We start from the raw sequence: 18,396 nt of genomic DNA, 5'->3' as shown, positions 1-18,396 counted from the left end.
AATTCATCCCAGCCCAGCCACCCCCGCCCTGGCTTTCCTCCCAGGTCCCACTTGTTTATTTTTATCTTTATTTGCATTACTCTAGGAGGTGGGTCAATTAATGCAATTTTAGAAAAGGATTTTTGGTATAATGAGTTTATTTGACTTTGTATGGTATCAAGGCTGTCTTTGGAAAGCTTTTACCTTGTCTCTTCATATATTATCGTCACTAGTGTAATAAATAATAGTAATACTTTTAAGGTTGAACAAACTGGACTTAAGCATCCACTATCGGGAGAGTTTACTTTCTAAATATCATACTAAGAGGATTAAATTATTACGTATTATGTAACGACCAATGGTCAAAATAAAGAAAGCCTGAAAATAGAAAGTCAGAGGGTGACTTTTAAAGTTTATTGTCTGAAGTGGGTAAAATAAGTGAGTATTGGTTTAAGAAGGTCAGTAAAATAACATTTCGAAAGGAAATGACTTGAATGTATGGACATAACATATGAAGATGTGCAAAAGTGATGGTGGCAAAAACAAAATTAGACAGAAATGAATACTTGATCAAGCAGAAGAGTGTAGATAAGATATATAAAGAAAAATCAGCTAACCAAGGGAAGATATAGAAACTTTCTCTTATGAAAATTTTGTCTACATGTTTTATCAAAACATTCATTTATTACAAACATTTTACATACTTAAGGAATTTTTTGTACCACTAATTTATATTTTAACATATTGATATTTTGTTAGTATATAAAATAACTGAGAAGTGCTGAATTTGAGTGCATTTCTTTTTAGAATGAGTTGTTGATGGAAGTTTATAAAAGTGGGGGCCATACTTTTTTGGCGGGGGACAAGATTCAGAACAACATGGCACACATCTCTCTGTTGTCGGACTTTCACAGGCTCATGTGCACTCAGAGTCCACGGAGGGCCTTGTACATCCTACTTTTGTAGGTTGCTGATGGATGGAAAATTGGATGTGATGAGTGGTAACTGTGTGGGTAAAGAAAATGAGCCACCATTGCAGACATTGTTGCCTTTCGGAGATCAGCACTGACGAAATAATGTCCCACGTAGTTGGTTTAAAATTGGGATTGAATACTAATGTCTAAAGACAAAACCTTCAGAAATAATTAAGTACTTGAGATCAATAGAGACATCTATTTTTCTCTTGTACTTGAGGAATGGTAATAAATTCCATATTTTAGAAGTGATGTTGCTGAGGTTCACTGAATCTTAGTGTTAACATGTAAATCCAAGATATGTTATAAAGGGAAAAAGCCTCAGCAGTTTACCAGCAGAAGTAAGTTATTAATAGGATGAGATTCTTTGGAAGAGTCTTAGTTCTAGGTATATATTTACATACTGCTTCAATATATTAATATGTTAGTAATTTCTACTTAATTTTTATATGTATATCAGAATTAATAATTACTGATGGTAAAATTACATTTTACCAGGATGGGGTTTGTATTAAAAACAGCTCGTTTGTTTAGTCAGTATTTATGGGATTTGGCGGAAGTGTGGGTATAAGTCAGCCTTTGGTTATTTGGGACTAAGAATACTATAGAATATATATTTATTTCTGTGATTTTATTAAATATGTCTTGATTGTTTTTCATGTATAAATCTTAGAAGTTATAGTTATATTTTATGTAATTTTACTTGAATCAAATGAGGTGCTTGTTGTTCAAGATGAAAGGAAAAGCTGAAAAAAAATGTTGCTTGGGTGTGAAACATAGTTAAGTAAGTTAAAGGCAAAACATCTCTCCTCAGTATTTTCCGAGAGCTCTCAATCAGATTATTTTTAATTCTGTGTTGAAGTATACTCTACATACTACATAATATAAACAACTTGGAATTTTCTTCCCATTGAAAAAAATTTCTTTTCCTTAAAAAGAATGTAGTTATTTTTGAATTGAGTTCTTTAGTTGAAGTATGTCATGACAACAGTAATTACATTTTGATTTTATCTTTTTTTATATGTTTTTAATATGCACTATTGATGTGACATATGCTGGGGATGGAATGTTAACTAGCTCTGAAGTAAGATGGCCCTGAGGTTGAATTCTTGTTCTGCTCATTCATATGACTTTGAAAAAGTTACCTACCCTTTTCATGAACCTCTTTTTGCCCATTTTTAAACATGAAAATGCAAATCTAGTTTAACCCAAAAGTTAAATAAAATCTTATTTTCTTTCTCTCTCTCTTTTTTTTTTTAGCACAGTGCCTATGACATTATAGGTGATTTATAAATATTCCATCTATCTTTAATGCTGTTGGTTAATGTAACATTTTCTGCTCTCTCAATATTATTAGAAATCATCTATTACATTTCTTTAGCTATATATTTTTTTTAAGTTGGAAAACAGGTTAAAATTTGACGAGTATGAGTTTTCTTTGTTTATCAGCCTACCAAGTTGGCAAAGATTACAACAGTAATAATACTCAACATTGGCTTGGATGCTGTGGACCTTCGTCATAGGTACAGGTACACCTTTTGCAAGGACAATTTGGCAGTGTACACTGAAAGCATTAAAACTATTATAGTGTTTTGATTTAGTGATTTCATTGCTTAGGATTCATACATAGGATATAATCAGAGTTGAACACACCACTGCAGCTCAGTGAGATTAGATATCACTCATTATCCAGTAGTTGTGGTAAATCCTTATGGTTGAATAACAGTCAGATACTAAAATAATATTTTTGAAGAAATATTGATAATAACATTGTTTATAAAAATAGCCACAATAGATTTTTTTCACTTGATCTCAATTGTGTTAAAAACAGAGAATTATAAAGAGAGTAGTATGTACCAGTGTACTAATAGCAGCTGTCTCTGTGAGGTGTGATTATGGGTGGTTTTTGTTTTCCTCATTGTACTCCTCTGTATTTTCCTCAGTCTCCTGTAATGAATATGCTTCCGTTTTCTTGAAGTAACATATGAAGCACCTTTTGAGTTGAGAACATCTCACGCGCACAGATGTGTTAGGCGCTATAACTTAGTTACTCCAGAACATGATTAGCCAAAAAAACTTTTGTGGGAAACAACATATAGCTCAATTAGAGGGTAAATATCTGTTTTATAAATTTCACCTTTTAGAGTCCAAATCCACTATTGGACCTGCTGGTTCTGACAGAGTCCCAGGCACGAGAGGAAAGCGATGACATCCGCACTGCTGTCAGGCAGCAACTCCAGAAAGAACTGATCGCTCTTTTCAGTACCTTGCTGCTCAGTTTCATGCCAGTTACTGACAGGTACCATTTGTATCATTGGAGGCTTGGGGACATTTATACAGAACCTAGTTTTCTTTTGATTTCCGGAATCTTACTTTTCACTTGTTTCATATTAAGAGGAGAAAAGACATCAGTAAAAATCATTTGTGGCGGTTTGTTTTTATTTCAGTTCAGTTCCTGATATAGCCTGATTGTAATTTTCTACACACAGACACACCCACACGCACATACACACACACACACACACACACACACACACACAGAGTATTTTGTTGTATCTAGGTTTAGTTCTTAGTTCTTTCTTAATTTTCTACACACCTGCCTGAGCAGTCATACCCATTTCACCTATTTTTGCATTGATGATTTTCAAATGTGTATCTGTAGCTCAGACTTAAAAATTTTTAAATGCACAATTTTAACCATTTTAAAGTGTACAGTTGAGTGGGTTTTGGTATATATACAGTGTTATGCAACTATCACTGTTTAATTTCAGAACGTTTTCATTACCTCCAGAAGAAACTTCATACCCATTAAGCAGTCTCTCCTCATTTGCCTGTTACCCAAGCCCCTGGTAACCAGCAGTCCCTCTCTCTCTATGAATCAGTGTATTCTGGACATTTCATAGAAATGGAGTGAAACAATATGTGACCTTTTGTGTCTGGCTTTTTTCATTTAACATCATGTTTTCAAGGTCCATCCCTGTTGTAGTGGGAGACAGTGACTGAGGAATAGTCCCTGTGTGGAGAGGCCATGTCTTGCTTGTCCATTCATCTGTTGGGGGACGTTTGAGGTGTTTCTACCCTTCACTGTCGTGAAGAGTGATGTTACAAACGTTCATATACAGATTTCTTTGTGGACATATGTTTTCAGTTCTTGAGTATATACCTAGGGCTGGAATTGCTGGCTCACGTGGTAACTCTGCTAACTTTTAATTTCATTATTGGTTGGCAATACTGATACCCATTTATGCATTTTTCAATGTAATTGTTACTTGCTTTTACATCGTATACTCTGGATGGTATATTAACTGTGTTTTTCTTGAAAAGTCTTGTTTTAAGAGGGAGTGTTTTCTGCCATTTCCAGTAGTTCATACTTTTTTGATATGCGAAGTTGTTAGTAACTGTCCACCACCAAAAAGAAAGCCCATTGAGCCAGTTACATTTGTTCTGCGGTTGATTTTTTTCCCTCCTTTACATACACAGGAAATGCTTGGAACTTTTTTATGTTTTCCAAACGCAGTTGGCTCTGAAACTGCTCCAGTGTCTGAGAGTCACGGACGCTCCTCACTTCTATGGCCTGCCTTCCCTCGAGAGGACCTTACGAGGGATGGCCCACCTCACAGCCTTTCCGGGGTGGAGCTCACACTCTCCTCTCACAAAGCCACTCGAAATCTGTGTGAAGTACTTGTCGGGTCTCCTCGAAGTAAGTAAAAATAGCCAGTAACTATAAACAGCAATGATAAACCCCCCAAATAGTAGCTGTGTACTCTTCACTGAGCGCTCAGGGTGTAGCAGGCACAGTACCGGGAGCGTTGTATGTGTTACTGTGTGTAATGGTGATGAGTTCATGGCTCATGGTGGTTAAATGTTTTAATGACTTTTATTAGCAAATATGTAAGTAAGATTACTATTGCGAATACACTCACTTTCAAGAAAAGTAAGGCTTACACTTAAGCCCCTTTATTTGGGTAACTTGTTTATTTGTGTTTATTAACCCTTTTGTTGTGAAATACAACATAATGCAGAAAATACACAAAACATCAATACATAGTTCATCGATGATCACGTAATGAACACACGTTACCACATCGATCCCAGAATAGAGAGAGTAGCCAGCACCCTGGCAGCTTTCTTCATACCCACTTCCAGTCTCTACTCCTCCCCAGAAGGTAGTTGTTATTTTGATTTTTATGGTAATAACTTCTTTGCATTTCTTGATGGTTTTACCACTTAATTGTGTGTCCATATGTACAATAATTTCTGATTCTCTTGATTTTGTTAATGGAATTATATTTCTTTTTAACATTATGCTTATGAGAGTTACTCATTTTGCTTCCTGTAGGTGGAGTTTTATTTCATTTTTGTGCAGTATTCTCTCTACTGCAGTGTTGCAGGACAATTTGCTTCTCTTTTTCTTCCAGTTTAGGGCAATTTTGGATACTGCCGCTGTGCACATTCTTGTTTTGTGTTGAAAATGAGTATATTATATCTTCTGTGAAATTTTATTTTCTAACTACTGCTGATTTATCGAAGTATATTTAGTTTTTATATGTTAATTGTGTACCCAGCAGTCCTTGTTTCCAGACAAAAGAAAAGCCTTTAATGTTTCATCTTTTAGTAAGCTGTTTTTGGTAGTCTTTTTTCAATTAATTAAAGAAAAGTCAGATTAAGGAGATTTTCTTCTAGTCTTACTTTGCTAAGAATTTTTTTGATCATAAATGTATATTGCTTTTTCTATGTCTTTTAAGATAATCATATGATTTTTTTCTGTATTCCATAAGGTGATAGATTACATTGGTTGATTTAAAAACATTAAACAACCTTACATATATGGAAAAATTTCAACTAGTTTGTAATGTATCCTTCTGTTTATATATAAACAGATTTAGTTTGTTAACGTTTTTAGAATTATTCTATCTGTTTTCATAGGCAAAAAAGTTTCTAGAATTACTGTGTCTATCTTCTTTCTCATAAAATTTTGTCAGATTTTAATATCAACATAAGTCCATCCTTATATGATTTTCTCTTTTTCTTTATATAACTTTATCTTTTTTTCTTTGGAATAGTTGATTTGAATTGGTGTTATTTCTTCCTTAAATGTTAAATTGACGGTAAAGCAACCTGGGACTGGAGTTTTCTTTTTGGGAAGATTATAGATGAATTTTTAAAGTAGATCTGGAACTACTTAGATTTCCTATTTTTTGTGTGTCAATCTTAGTAAGCTATGTTTTACTGGAATTTTATCTGAATTTTCAAATTCATTGCCCTAAAATTGTTCATCAGATCATCTTATTTTTAAAATATCTGTCAGATCTGTGGTGAGGTCCCATTTCATTTCAGACATTGATTTTTCCTCCTCTCCAGTTTTGTCGATTGGGCTTACTAGTGGTTTGTATGTTTTATTAATCTTTTCAAAGAATGAATCCTTGGCTTTGTTGATCCCCTCTTTAATGTTTTTTTCCCTCTTTGATTAATTTCTTCCTGTATTTGTTTCCTTCTTATTTTGGCTTAATTTATGCCTCATTTCTATTTTTTAAGGTAGAGCCTTATTTCTTTGATTTTTTTTTTCCTCAAAGATATATTTTTAACTCTAATCACCTTCCAAGCCTGGCCTTAACTTTATTTCATGCATTCGGATATGCCATGTTTTCATCATCATTTAGCCCAGTATATTTTAAGAATGATGCAGTGAATAGAGCAGTAATGTGTTTCTGTAGGAGAGCAGCTTCGCCAAGGTGCTCTGGCAGCCTTGTGTGCGTGCATGTGGGCCGCATAGGTGGGGCTTAGCTGCAGCGGATCTAAGCTTTGGCAGAACTTCCTGTGACCCTTCTGCAACATGAGATAGAAGCCTGTAAGGATCTGCTATGAGGCCGTTGCTCCTTCGCTTCACTCTCTCGTAGGAAGCCTGTCCCCGGCCTGTTTTTATCGCTTCCTGGGTTCTGATGCCCAGGGGCTTTCTGCCTCGTGCCCTTGGGGTACTACAGCAGGCTTTAGATGGCTCAGCTGCAGCTTGGCCTGAGCTCCTCAGCAAGAGTGCTCTGCCGCTGCACTGCTGGCATCTGGCTCCTTTGTTTCAGTGTCACCATGTAACAGGGACACTGGGAGCTGGCACCTTTGCCTACTTTTGCTTATGCTTTTTATGTAAGTAATAAACTGTCTGAGTCTATAAAGGGCTCATTGTTTCCTTAGTGACCAAATCTGTCAGCATTGCTTGCCTTGAAAGGTTCAGGGAAGGTCAGAGGTTGGCATCTTTAACTGTCAGGAACTCAGGAAAGGCTCCTGGAGGAGATGGTGTAGGGAGAGGTTTGGAAGATGAGTACACTGATCACAAGTGATGGGCGTCCTAGACATGGAATGTCTTGATCAAATTGTGTCTGTAACTTCCTATTCCTTTTCATGCTGCGCGTTCCTACTTGCCACTGGTCTCTAAGACCAGCATATCATCTTCAAAACAGAAATCTTTCACTTCAGATCTCCTTTTTCAAATGCATAAGGGTCATTATAATCTTGCATTTTGAGTCTTATCTCCATTAAAAATTTTCCCCACATCTCGAAGTTTCAGTTATATTTGGCTCTTCCCATTAAATAAAGCATACTTAAAAAGTCTATTTTTTTCAAACAGTTTCTTCTCTTTTTGGGTGACAGTCTCTGCACAACGTTTAAGATCTTACTTGTTCATTTACCTTCTTTTAATAAGCCTTCTCTTATTCTTTCAGACATAGTCCCTCAATGAGTATTGCCTGAACTGACCCATCTCTTCTACAGGCTACGTGCCTGAAGCGGTTTCTATGTACACTGTACTTTTAGTTTGCTTTATGCTTTGATCTGTTGGACTGTGAGCTTGTGAGGAGCATCTGTGGACCATGTCCACTACCCCTAGCTCCCCATGAGCCTAGCACAGGGATTCGTACATGGTAGACCGATAGTGAATAGCTTAGTTGTATCTTACCTATGATTTTAAAATTAGAATAAAGTTTGACATAATGGGAACTATGACTAAATGAATGTAAATGATGTGTGTTTAATTTTTGTATTTTCGTTATTAAATCTTGCTTTAGGTGATACTTATATATTCACCTGTAAATCATGTTTCAGATGATATTATCTAGGATTTGTTTCCAAAAGTATATCTTGTTTTTTAAAAAAATATTTCAAAACTCTAAATACTCTCAGCTGTACTATAAAATTTAATATGAATTTTAGTGTAGTCACTTTAATGAAATAATGTTATCTTGAATAATTGTGAATACTGAAAAAGAGCGAACTGTCAGTATATTAACTAGTTATCTCATGCTTCAAGGTGTCCATGATCAGAAATATATGAATTTTTAGAACAGATATATTAGCTAAAAACTTACCATAATGTTTTTTAAACAGTCAGCTCCTCCAGTGCATTTTGTATACTTCAGTACCTAATTTATAGCATTATTTGTAATGTGGTTTGTAAATACTCCATTAATAAACCTTTTAGAACACATCTCCTCTATTAAGTGACTTTTGTCTGTTTCAGATCAGGGATATGTGAGGACCTGCTACTTAATTGAAGAAGTGTTACGTTGTTTATATTTAGAAACCATCAGAAGTACTTTTGTTTGTAAAATTGTGTAACAGGAGAGACTTCAGATCACACCTGTGTTTCAAATACCTGAAATTAAAATAAGCTTTTAAAAGACAATTCTAAGCTCAGGTTTTTTGAGGTAATAAAAATCACAGTTCGTTAGCTAAGGAATAGATAAGAAGTATGATGCTTGTTTCATAATATTTCATAGTTATGAAAACTTGATTCAAAAATCTTGATTTGGTATAAACAGGAGTACATTTTATGCTGCATACAACATCTTAGGAAGAAAATCTTTGTCTTTACATTAAGTGACAGGAAAATAATACAAAAAAACCTGTCACTTTTGTTAGAAATTGTGTCGGAGTCCTATTTAACCTTACTTGGGTCCTTCTGACTACTTTTACTTTCACTACTGACTAAATTGAACTTTTAGAGAGTAAAGTGATGCTTATATGAATGGACATTGAAACAGTCATTGTTGGTCCAAATGATTTGCTTCATAGTTTCTCACTAATTAAAGCTGATTCCTTTTCAGATGGGAGCTATAATTCATTATTAGGTATTTTGTTTTTGCATGGTGAAATTCGAATGCAAGTATTTCCCTTTTGGGGTTGACAAATGAGACTTTTAGACTAAGCATGATTTCTTATGGTAGGTGAATAAACTATGATAATTAAATCCTTAAAAATTATATAGAAAGTATAATTCCAGGGATCTGACAGTAAGTCAAGTTAAAAGGAGATAATATCAAAGTTCTTGACTTGTCCCTTATAAGCTAAAACTAAAACCATGATAATGTAGCTCTCTCCAGTGACTTATAGGAAGATAATAAAGACTTATTAATTCAAATTTCTTACTTCTAAAGGAGTCCCATAAAGTTTTAAAGTTTTAATTATGAAAAAACTTAGACATATACTGAGCAGAAAGAATAGTAGAGCAGAGCTTATGTAGCAGTCACCTGTAGTTGTTAATGCCTGGACAAACTTGTTTCATTTTCACACATACTATACAATTATTTGGTTTATGAAAATTCTAATTTAAGTCAAAATCTTTAAGGTATCTTATGAATAAATTACTTTTGTTGAATAAGCTTTGCCTAACATGATTTATATTTGTGCCCACTTTTTTAAAACTAATCTTCTTTGCTGCATGAGCTAAAAGGAATCCAAACTAAAAAGTAGTCTCTGTTATAAGACAAAATTTGGCTTATTGTGCTGAATAAAAGCATTGAGTCCTTGGGTGGATGAATTGAAATACTTTCTGTTGTATTAGATAACAAGTGGCTTTGATTGCTTTGACTTACAGGTTTTTCCTTCATAATGTATTGGTGCCTAAATATAGTTAGCATTCTTTTTTTTATTAAAATCTTGTGAATTATAAAGTGATCTTTTGTCACTTTGAAGTTTTTATTTGAGTTGAAAGCTGTAAAGATTCTTGTTATTCAGTGTCAACATATTTATTGAACCCCTATATGGGGGACCATATATGATTTACACAGAAGTGTTCCAGAAGAGTTTGTCACATATTTTAAAGGATTTTCTAAATCATTTGGAAGGACTTCTTCTCAAACTGCTGTCCCCTAACTCCCTACGTTCATTCTGATCTAGATTCTCAGATAAGGACATATAGCTTCAGATACGAAACATTTCTTTTGTTGTTACTGATGGGAACGTGTTAAAAAGTCCTCAGATGTGTGGGAGAGAAAAAGTTGACAGCCAATGATTTAAATAATATACACCTAAATATGGACTAGAAATCTAAGATCACTTCGGGACTTCCTAGGTGGCACAGTGGTTAAGAATCCTCCTGCCAGTGCAGGGGACATGGGTTCAATCTCTGCTCCGGGAAGATCCCACAGGCTGCGAAGCAACTAAGCCTGTGCGCCACAACTATTGAGCCTGTGCTCTAGAGCTCGTGAGCCACAACTATTGAGCCCACGTGCTGCAACTACTGAAGCCCACATGCCTGGAGCCCATGCTCCGCAACAAGAGAAGCCACCACAGTGAGGAACCCGTGCACCACAATGAAGAGTAGACCCCGCTCGCTGCAACTAGAGAAAGCCCGTGTGCAGCAACGAAGACACAATGCAGCCAAAAAATAATAAATAAATAAATAAATATATCTTTAAAAAAAGAAATCTAAGATCACTTACAAATGGAGAAACGTTTATATTTAAACCATAATTCTCAAAAACGTAGCCTAACTCTGGTAGTTAGTAAGTCTTATATAGCTAGCAATTTCTAAGTATATTTTTCAACAAGGTACTTATAAAATGAATTCTTTTACTTAAAGGATACTATAACATTTGAAAAATGTTACGAGCATATTTTAAATGACAAAATCTCCTTGGAGGATACCACACATTGTACAAATTCCAAAGGAAAAAAAATTTAAACTAAGAATGTTTGTTTTAATTGTGGTGAAATACACATAACATAAAATTTACCTTCTTAACCATTTTTAAATGTATGAACTAAGAATATTATAATATACTTTATGTGGTTGGGATTCAATTCAAACAAGTCAATAGAAAGGTATATATTTAGCCACTAAGAGTAAAGCTGCCACAAAATTGTTTGCGTTTGTTTTTCAGGTCATTACTTCTTTTTATGTGGAGCGTGGAGGAAATGCTATGTCCTTCATGGGAAAAGGTGTCACGAAGAGCACAGTTCTCTGCTTGCTTCACTTATCCCACGAGATGATGGCCCAGGCCCAGAGCTCGGTGAGGGAGCTCAAAGCTGCGTGTCTTCCCACAGTTGCTAGAAAAGGAATGTGCTGTGTCTAACATGTTTCCAGCCTATATGTTTACTCTAGGAAAATGTCTTTTGATTTCTCTTTTCTAGGAGACAAAAAATGTTTTTTAACCAAGATCTTTCTTAGAAGCTGTATATTACACAAACCTGAATTTTATTTTATTTTGATCGAAATCTCCATGCTCTACAGAACTATGTTTTGTCTAAATCAAGGGGAAAATAATTGTTCTGAAGAAAAATTGTCATGTATAACTTTTTAAGGAGAAGCTGAGATTTTTGTTTGCCTTGTGTTGGCTAAATAATGAATTAAAACCAAGTCAAGCTTATTTTTACTTTGTTTTGATTTTTAAAAATTCAGTTATTTTAAACTTTGCTTTATCCTTGGGAACTTACCTGATGTGTTTCTGTTCCCTTTTTTTCATTCTAGGAGTGGATGTCACTTTGGTTCTTGCCTTTGGGTAGTCACAGTGAAGAACATGCTCCCACGCAGCAGGGATTGGCTTGGTTGATTCCGTTGTGGGTTGACCGAGACCCAGAGGTCAGTGTGAAAGAAGATCGAGTCCTTTATGTGTAGATTAAAGAACAAATGAAACAAAACATATATGCATATACATGTTCATATTTTCCAAAATGAGGTTATTTTAGTGACTATACCTTAAGGTACATTTACCCCCGTCTTGGTCAGTTTGGGCTGCATGATAAAACACCATAGACTGGGTGGCTTGAGCAAAGACATTTATTTTTTCACACGTCTGGAGGCTGGAAGTTGAAGATCAGGGTGTCCACCCACATGGTCAGGTTTGGTGAGGACTCTTTTCGGCTTTCAGATGGCTCCCTTTTCACTGCATGCTCATATGACCTTTTCTCTCCTCCTTTTCTTACAAAGCCACCAATCCTATCAGATCAGGTCCCAATCCTTATGGCCTCACTTAACCTTAATTATGTCCTAAAAACCCTATCCTCAAACACATTGGGAGTTAGGGCTTCAACATCTGAATTTTGGGGGTACATAATTCAGTTCATGGCACCCCCATTCAGTCAAATTCAGAGTACAGATTAAAAATAGTAAGAAAGGACGTGTTATAGACTCTATCAATTTTATAAAGAACAGAGATAAATAATTGGAAAAGTCCAGCCATTTTTGAACAGTTTAGAAGGATAGCAGCCAAGTGACATTTGAGTGTCATTTAATAGGATAGTATCATTACAGTGCAACATTTTATATTAATGAATTTTCCAGTTTTAGCCGTTTGTCTACTGATCTGATTTTTTTCAACCACTTCATTGAGGTGTGATTGACATACAAAAAGCTGTACGTATTTGATGTGTACAGTTTCATGAATTTGGAAATAAGTATACACCCCTGAAATACACGTTACCAGATTCAGTGCCATAAACATATCCTTGACCTTCTGTCCTCTTTACTGTTGGTTTTTTGTGATTAGAACACTTACCATAACATCTACTCTCTGAGCAAATTTTTGAGTATCTAATATATTCAATGGTATATCAACAGCTAGAGGCGCATTCTTTAGCCACATTGAATTTGGACTTGTTGCTTGACTGTGTTATGACTGCATTGCTTTTTGTTAACCTGTAGTTATCAGTGAAACTATTTTGAAATCAGAATTCAGAAGTTCACCAAAATACGTAGCTTGAGCAGCAGGGGTACTATGACAAACATATTACACCAAAGCAACCTTATTTGAAACATATTCCTTTTAAAATAATTTTGGGGAAAATAAGTGCCTTATAAAAAGATAATTCAGTTACTTCTTTTTGAAAATAAGTTTCAAAGAAGTTAAAACCCATTTGTTTGAAGGAAACACTGAGAAATCAAGGAAGGAGGAAGAAAATTATTGTATCTTCTTAAAAATGAGAAATAAACAAGAATCACCTTATACTTTTCCTAGAAAAAGGCTTTTGAACTATAATTTTCAGTCTTCTTATTTGTATCTGGTTTTGACTTTTTGTGATATTTGCTTTTACTTAGCTTTTATTATCTATATTATTACTTTATTAAATCATGGAGTAGGATCTTTATTCATTCATAAACTTACAAGACAGTATTCTTTGTGTCTCATAATTTAGGATTGTCAAGACAATGTGATATTTTGTGTACTAGAAAAATTAAGAATTCACGTTGTGAAATCGGGTTCTGTGATTTCAGAATGTTTACCCTAATTTGAACAGGTGAGGTTCACTTCATTGGGGTTAGGATCGGCACTCACCACTGTTGAAACTGGCTGTGTGGCTTTGGCAAACAGTTGTCAAAACATTTCTGGTGGGCTCTGGGGCACAGTGGTGAACATTCTTCTGGACCAGTCGGAATGCAGCATGGTGCGCCGGGAGGTAGGCCTGTCTGCTTAGTTCCTCCTCCCTTTATCTCTCCTTCCCTTTTTCCACAACTATCACAAATCTGTTGTGAAAGTTCTTATAAACTGTACTCCCTGCTCAACACGGTGGGCTGACCACTGACCAATGTCTCTTCTGCCTGCGGAAAACCCAAATGAAATGGTTGTAAAGAACAAAATGGTATTGATTCCCAGTAAAAACAGGAGTCCTTTACTCTGAGAGATCAAAGCAGAATTCAGTGTATTTTAATATGGACTATTCTATTTTATTACACGTTGAGAAGTAGTTTACAGGGAAAAAAATTACTTTTATATTCTCAGTGTTTAAGTTTATAAATAGCTTTACTTAAGATAAGGGGCTGCCAAAATACTCTGTAGTATTTATCATACAAAATGTAAGAGGAAATGTAGATGCTATTTTATTTCTTTCTAAATAGTTTGTGATTTTTTTTATTGCTGCTTTTATAAAAGTGATGACTGATGCAGACCGTTTTAAGAACAGTAATCAAATAGTGCTGAGAGGCTTGGAAAGAAACGACAGCTCCTGGGCCCACCATTAGCCAGTTTCCAGTTCCAAAATCCAAAGGCTATAGTCTTATTGTTATTTGTTTTTTAATAGTAATGCTTAAACTTGTAGCTTTCTCTTGATTTACCAACTTTAAAGGTTATCTCTTGGCTTCCGGTTAAGATGATTGGAAATTTCACTCCCTTCGGATCCCCTCTGTTACTCTGGTTATTCTCCCGTTATATCACAGTCCTTCACTAAATAGATCATCAGTGTTCCTGTTAGTATAATTATTTAATTTGACCGTCTTCAGGACCTAGGAGCTTAAGTTGGACATTTGTGGCTAGTATTTCTAGTTAGCAATTTTTTATTGAGAGGAGCTCGAATGAGAGAAGAAAGAGAGGGGGAGAGAGGTGTGTGTGTGATCTGTAAGAAGATAATAGAAACATGAAGTATATTTCCTAAATGCTACCAGAACAGTTTGTGTTTGATAGATCATTTTTTGGAAAGACAAAATTCTGAAATAGGAAAAAATATCTTTCCTGGTGAAGTAGTTTCCCCCACTACTATGTCATCACCTGACAGGAAGGGCAGTGGGGAGTTCTCATAATGACCTCTCTGTGTGCAGCTGACCAGGGATATGCTTTTTTGTTATTAAATTATAATATATTGGTTATTTCAGACATGACAACAAGATGGCAGTATTGACATTTTTTTCCTTTAATTTCAGGCTGCATTTATTTTTCAGAATCTCCTTGTGATTCCAATGCCTTCAGTAATTATAAAGGATTATACTTGGCAGGTAGGTGACTTTAAACAATGAACAACTTAGTAGATATTTGAGATTAATTGGTAGTAAAGTTTCAGCATATATATATTTATATATGTATACATTTCCTTAGTGATGAAACTTTATTCAAGCCAACAGAATCTCTTAAAAGAGAATGCAGACATTTTTTTATGCTTGATCATATTTACAACTTCTCTGTGGTATTAAAAATAATTTTAATATTTATTTATTTATTGGCTGAGTTGGGTTTTTGTTGTTGCATGCGGGCTTTCACTAGTTGTGGTGAATGGGGGCTACCCTTGGTTGCGGTGCATGGGCTTCTCATTGCAGTGGGCTCTCATTGCCTGCTATAATCCTTCTCAATCTTCCTCTTCTCTGAAGATACTAGCGTTTAATGTCTATACCATTAAATTAGGTCTTTCTCATATATTACCTTTACTGCCTTGCCTATTTCTTACCATTTACCTTAGTTAATCTTCCTAAGTGGAATGTATATTTCAGGACCATATTTTTAATATTTAAAAAAAAAATGTTTCTCCCAGCCCCAACCACAGAGAGTGGTGCTGCATCCGTCTTTGCTAATGAGTAGAAATGTGCAAATCATTCCATTTATCCTGTTAGTCTTGATGTTGCTGAGTAAATAAAGTTGCAAATCAGGTCTTAATTTTTGTAGTGTAATTCCCACTTGTCTTTTAGGGGATACAGAGCGTGCTGCGAGTGGGTGGTCTCAAGGAGCTCCCCTGGGCACCCGGCAGCCCTAGTAGGGCCCGGTTCCTGGTGCGTCACAGGTCTTTCCTTTTCACTTTTGAACAGGAAAATATGCGTGATTTTTAAGGAGCAGCCTTAATAATACTGGTCTTTCTTCATTCAAGGCTACATTTCTCTCTCAGGGAGGGAAAACAGAATCAGTGTCCAAGGGACCCTCAGCTGTGCTGTGCTCCCAGCTGTCCAGTGTCTTGTAAACTGGTTGTCTCCAGTCTGACTTGGATTTAGTGCTCCTGGATGTGGAAGAGTCTGTCGCTGGGAGTCTGAGGACTAAAACATGTCACAAATCCATATCCCTGCAACTTTAACAACCAGGATGGAGGTTTAGAGTTGATTACAACCAACAGTCTGTTAGATAGGGATTGTCTGTGTCATTTGTTTCAGTTCATTTCTGTGACCATGTGTTGAGTATTTAAATGTTGGGGATTCACTGATGATCAGACTTAATGCCGGTGGGGGAAGACAAACACATACCAAGAGAACGTTACTGCAGTGTTCTTTGTGTGGTAATGGTAGCTTATGTGTAATTTTTACGATATTAAATAAAGTTGTTCTTTCCCTTGAAAGTGGTATCACAGATTTAAAAGTAAAGGTAATTTCATGCATGTGTATTACTTAAATAATATAGTGAGATGTCAGTTTATGGTGTAAATAGACTTGTTCATGCTTTAGTTCCTTTCCATGTTTGTGATAGGACTTTGAGGTTGGCACATATATTTTATTTTATTTTTTAAAGTTTTATTTTGAAAAAAAATTAGACTTAAAGGAAAATTGCGGAAACAGTATAACAGTTTTTATATTCCCTTCACCCACATTCCCCAAATGTTATAATTTTACCATATTTGCTTTCACTTTACCTCATATCTTTTTTCTGAACTATTTGAGAGATGCAGACATGCACTTCTGTTTTCCCCAAACAGTTAATTGTGGGTTTCCTAAAAACAAGGACATTCTCTTACAGAATCGCCATAATAATTATCAAAATTAGGAAAGTATTCAAATTTTTCCAATTGTCCCACTACTGTCCTTCATAATAAAAAAAAAAGTCAGGATCTAGGATCCAGTTCAGGAATACATGTTGCATATAGCTGTCATGTCTATTTGGTTTCTTTCATCTAAAATAGTTCCTTAATCTTTAACATTTAGGACCTTAGCATTTCTGAAGAGCATAGGCTATTTAGTTTTTGTAATAGTCTTTAGTTAGATTTGTCTGTTTCCTTATGATTGGATTCAGGTTGTGCATTTTTGGCAGAAAAGCCACAAAAGTGCTTGTGCTTCTTATTGTGTTGCATTAGGAGACAGGGTATCTCTTTGTCCCATTGCTGGTGCTATTAGCCTTGCTTACTTGGTTAAGGTAGGGTTGGTCTGTTCTCTCCATTGTGGATTTTACACTTTTTCCTTTTGCTGGGAGATGCTTTGAGACTGTAAAATACCTATTTCTTATCAACTTTGATTAGTTTTAACTTCCATTTGTGATTCTTATCTGAGACAGTTATTACAGAATGGTTGCCAAATGTGATGATTTTCTAATTCCATTATTTCTTCCACATTTATTACATTTTACTGTAAGGAAGAGCCTTCCTTTCTTATTTATTTATACAAGTGTGGATTCAAGGACTCTTTGTTTCATGGGTTATAATCTCTTTCTATCATTTATTTAGATGTTCAACTTGTTTCAGATTTGACTAGGAGGACTTCCTTCATGAAGACTCCAATGTCCTTTTAACATGTCTTTATCAACCTCTGATCACTTCTTTACTTTCTGGTATAGCAAGGTATTCTAGACTTTCCCAGCCTCCCCCTGGAATCAGATATTTGCTCAAAGAGCCCTGATTGCTTTCAGTGGAGAATGGAATATAGAAAAGAGATCTGGGTTCTAGGTAGGCTCATTGTTTCTAGGGAGGGGTCTTTGCCTGTGTATACCCTCAGTGGACATAGCTGAACCGTCTGCGTATGTGTTTATGTGTGTTGCAGACAGACGGTGACTCATTTATAGTTGTCGTGTGTATCATTTTCATATTTGAAGTGATAATTATCAATGCATACTTTTCATCTCTTAATGTATTCATCACTAATTATTATGAGTATTGATTTCACAAAACAAATACTTGGTGTCAGAGAAGCAATATCATTTTACTTATATTCATAATTTATATGTAGTTAGGGATTCTTATGTAATTGGTCTTTTTTTCAATCTCTGCATTACATTATAGCATTTTAAAAGTTTGTTATGTATCAAAATAATTTTTTTCTTCTTAAAAATATTCTCCATTCTTCTTATACGTAACTTTGTTTTGCTTCTAGTTCCTTTTGAATCATAGCTAATGGGTATGTGAGTACTCTGACGCTAGGAGTAAAATGTTTTAAATGTAATATAGCTTATTGCATCCTTGAGAACAAAATTTTCAAATTAATTGGAGTGTTCTGTGACGTAATTAATTTGCTGTTTTCTTTGCAAATTTATTTGTGGTGGCTCCTAGTGATTTGAAGAGTTTTCTTTCTTTGCACACTGTCCTTCTCAGCTCTCCCTGGCAGTTTCGCAGGCGATCTGGCAGCCCAAGCACTCACCGGAGGGCAAGGCTGGTAAGGATATAGACATCCTGAGGCAGAGCAGTTAGGCTGTGCTGATGTCCCCACTTTGCCAGGAGACAAGCCCCATCAATTACTGCTGGATCTGTGGAGCAGAGCCTCGTATATGCGTGAAAGGCTTCATTGTTC

At 35.4% G+C, this 18,396-nt stretch overlaps 1 protein-coding gene across 9 annotated transcripts in view; it reads left to right on the top strand.

Moving 5' to 3' along the window:
- Positions 1-18,396, top strand: part of RTTN (rotatin) — a 139,093-nt gene that overhangs the window by 59,099 nt on the left and 61,598 nt on the right. For 8 of the 9 annotated variants that reach the window (XM_057700124.1, XM_057700127.1, XM_057700128.1 and 5 more), the window contains 6 exons: positions 3,098-3,252; positions 4,434-4,653; positions 11,105-11,233; positions 11,692-11,802; positions 13,458-13,616; positions 14,854-14,925. In XM_057700124.1, the coding sequence (XP_057556107.1) occupies positions 3,098-3,252; positions 4,434-4,653; positions 11,105-11,233; positions 11,692-11,802; positions 13,458-13,616; positions 14,854-14,925 (846 nt within the window). The remainder of the gene's footprint in view (positions 1-3,097; positions 3,253-4,433; positions 4,654-11,104; positions 11,234-11,691; positions 11,803-13,457; positions 13,617-14,853; positions 14,926-18,396) is intronic. The other variant, XM_057700126.1, reaches the window with a different exon arrangement.

The sequence above is a fragment of the Hippopotamus amphibius genome, chromosome 11 (genome assembly GCF_030028045.1).
Source record: "Hippopotamus amphibius kiboko isolate mHipAmp2 chromosome 11, mHipAmp2.hap2, whole genome shotgun sequence".
Taxonomy (NCBI): domain Eukaryota; kingdom Metazoa; phylum Chordata; class Mammalia; order Artiodactyla; family Hippopotamidae; genus Hippopotamus; species Hippopotamus amphibius.
This window is presented reverse-complemented; position numbering and strand designations above follow the sequence as displayed.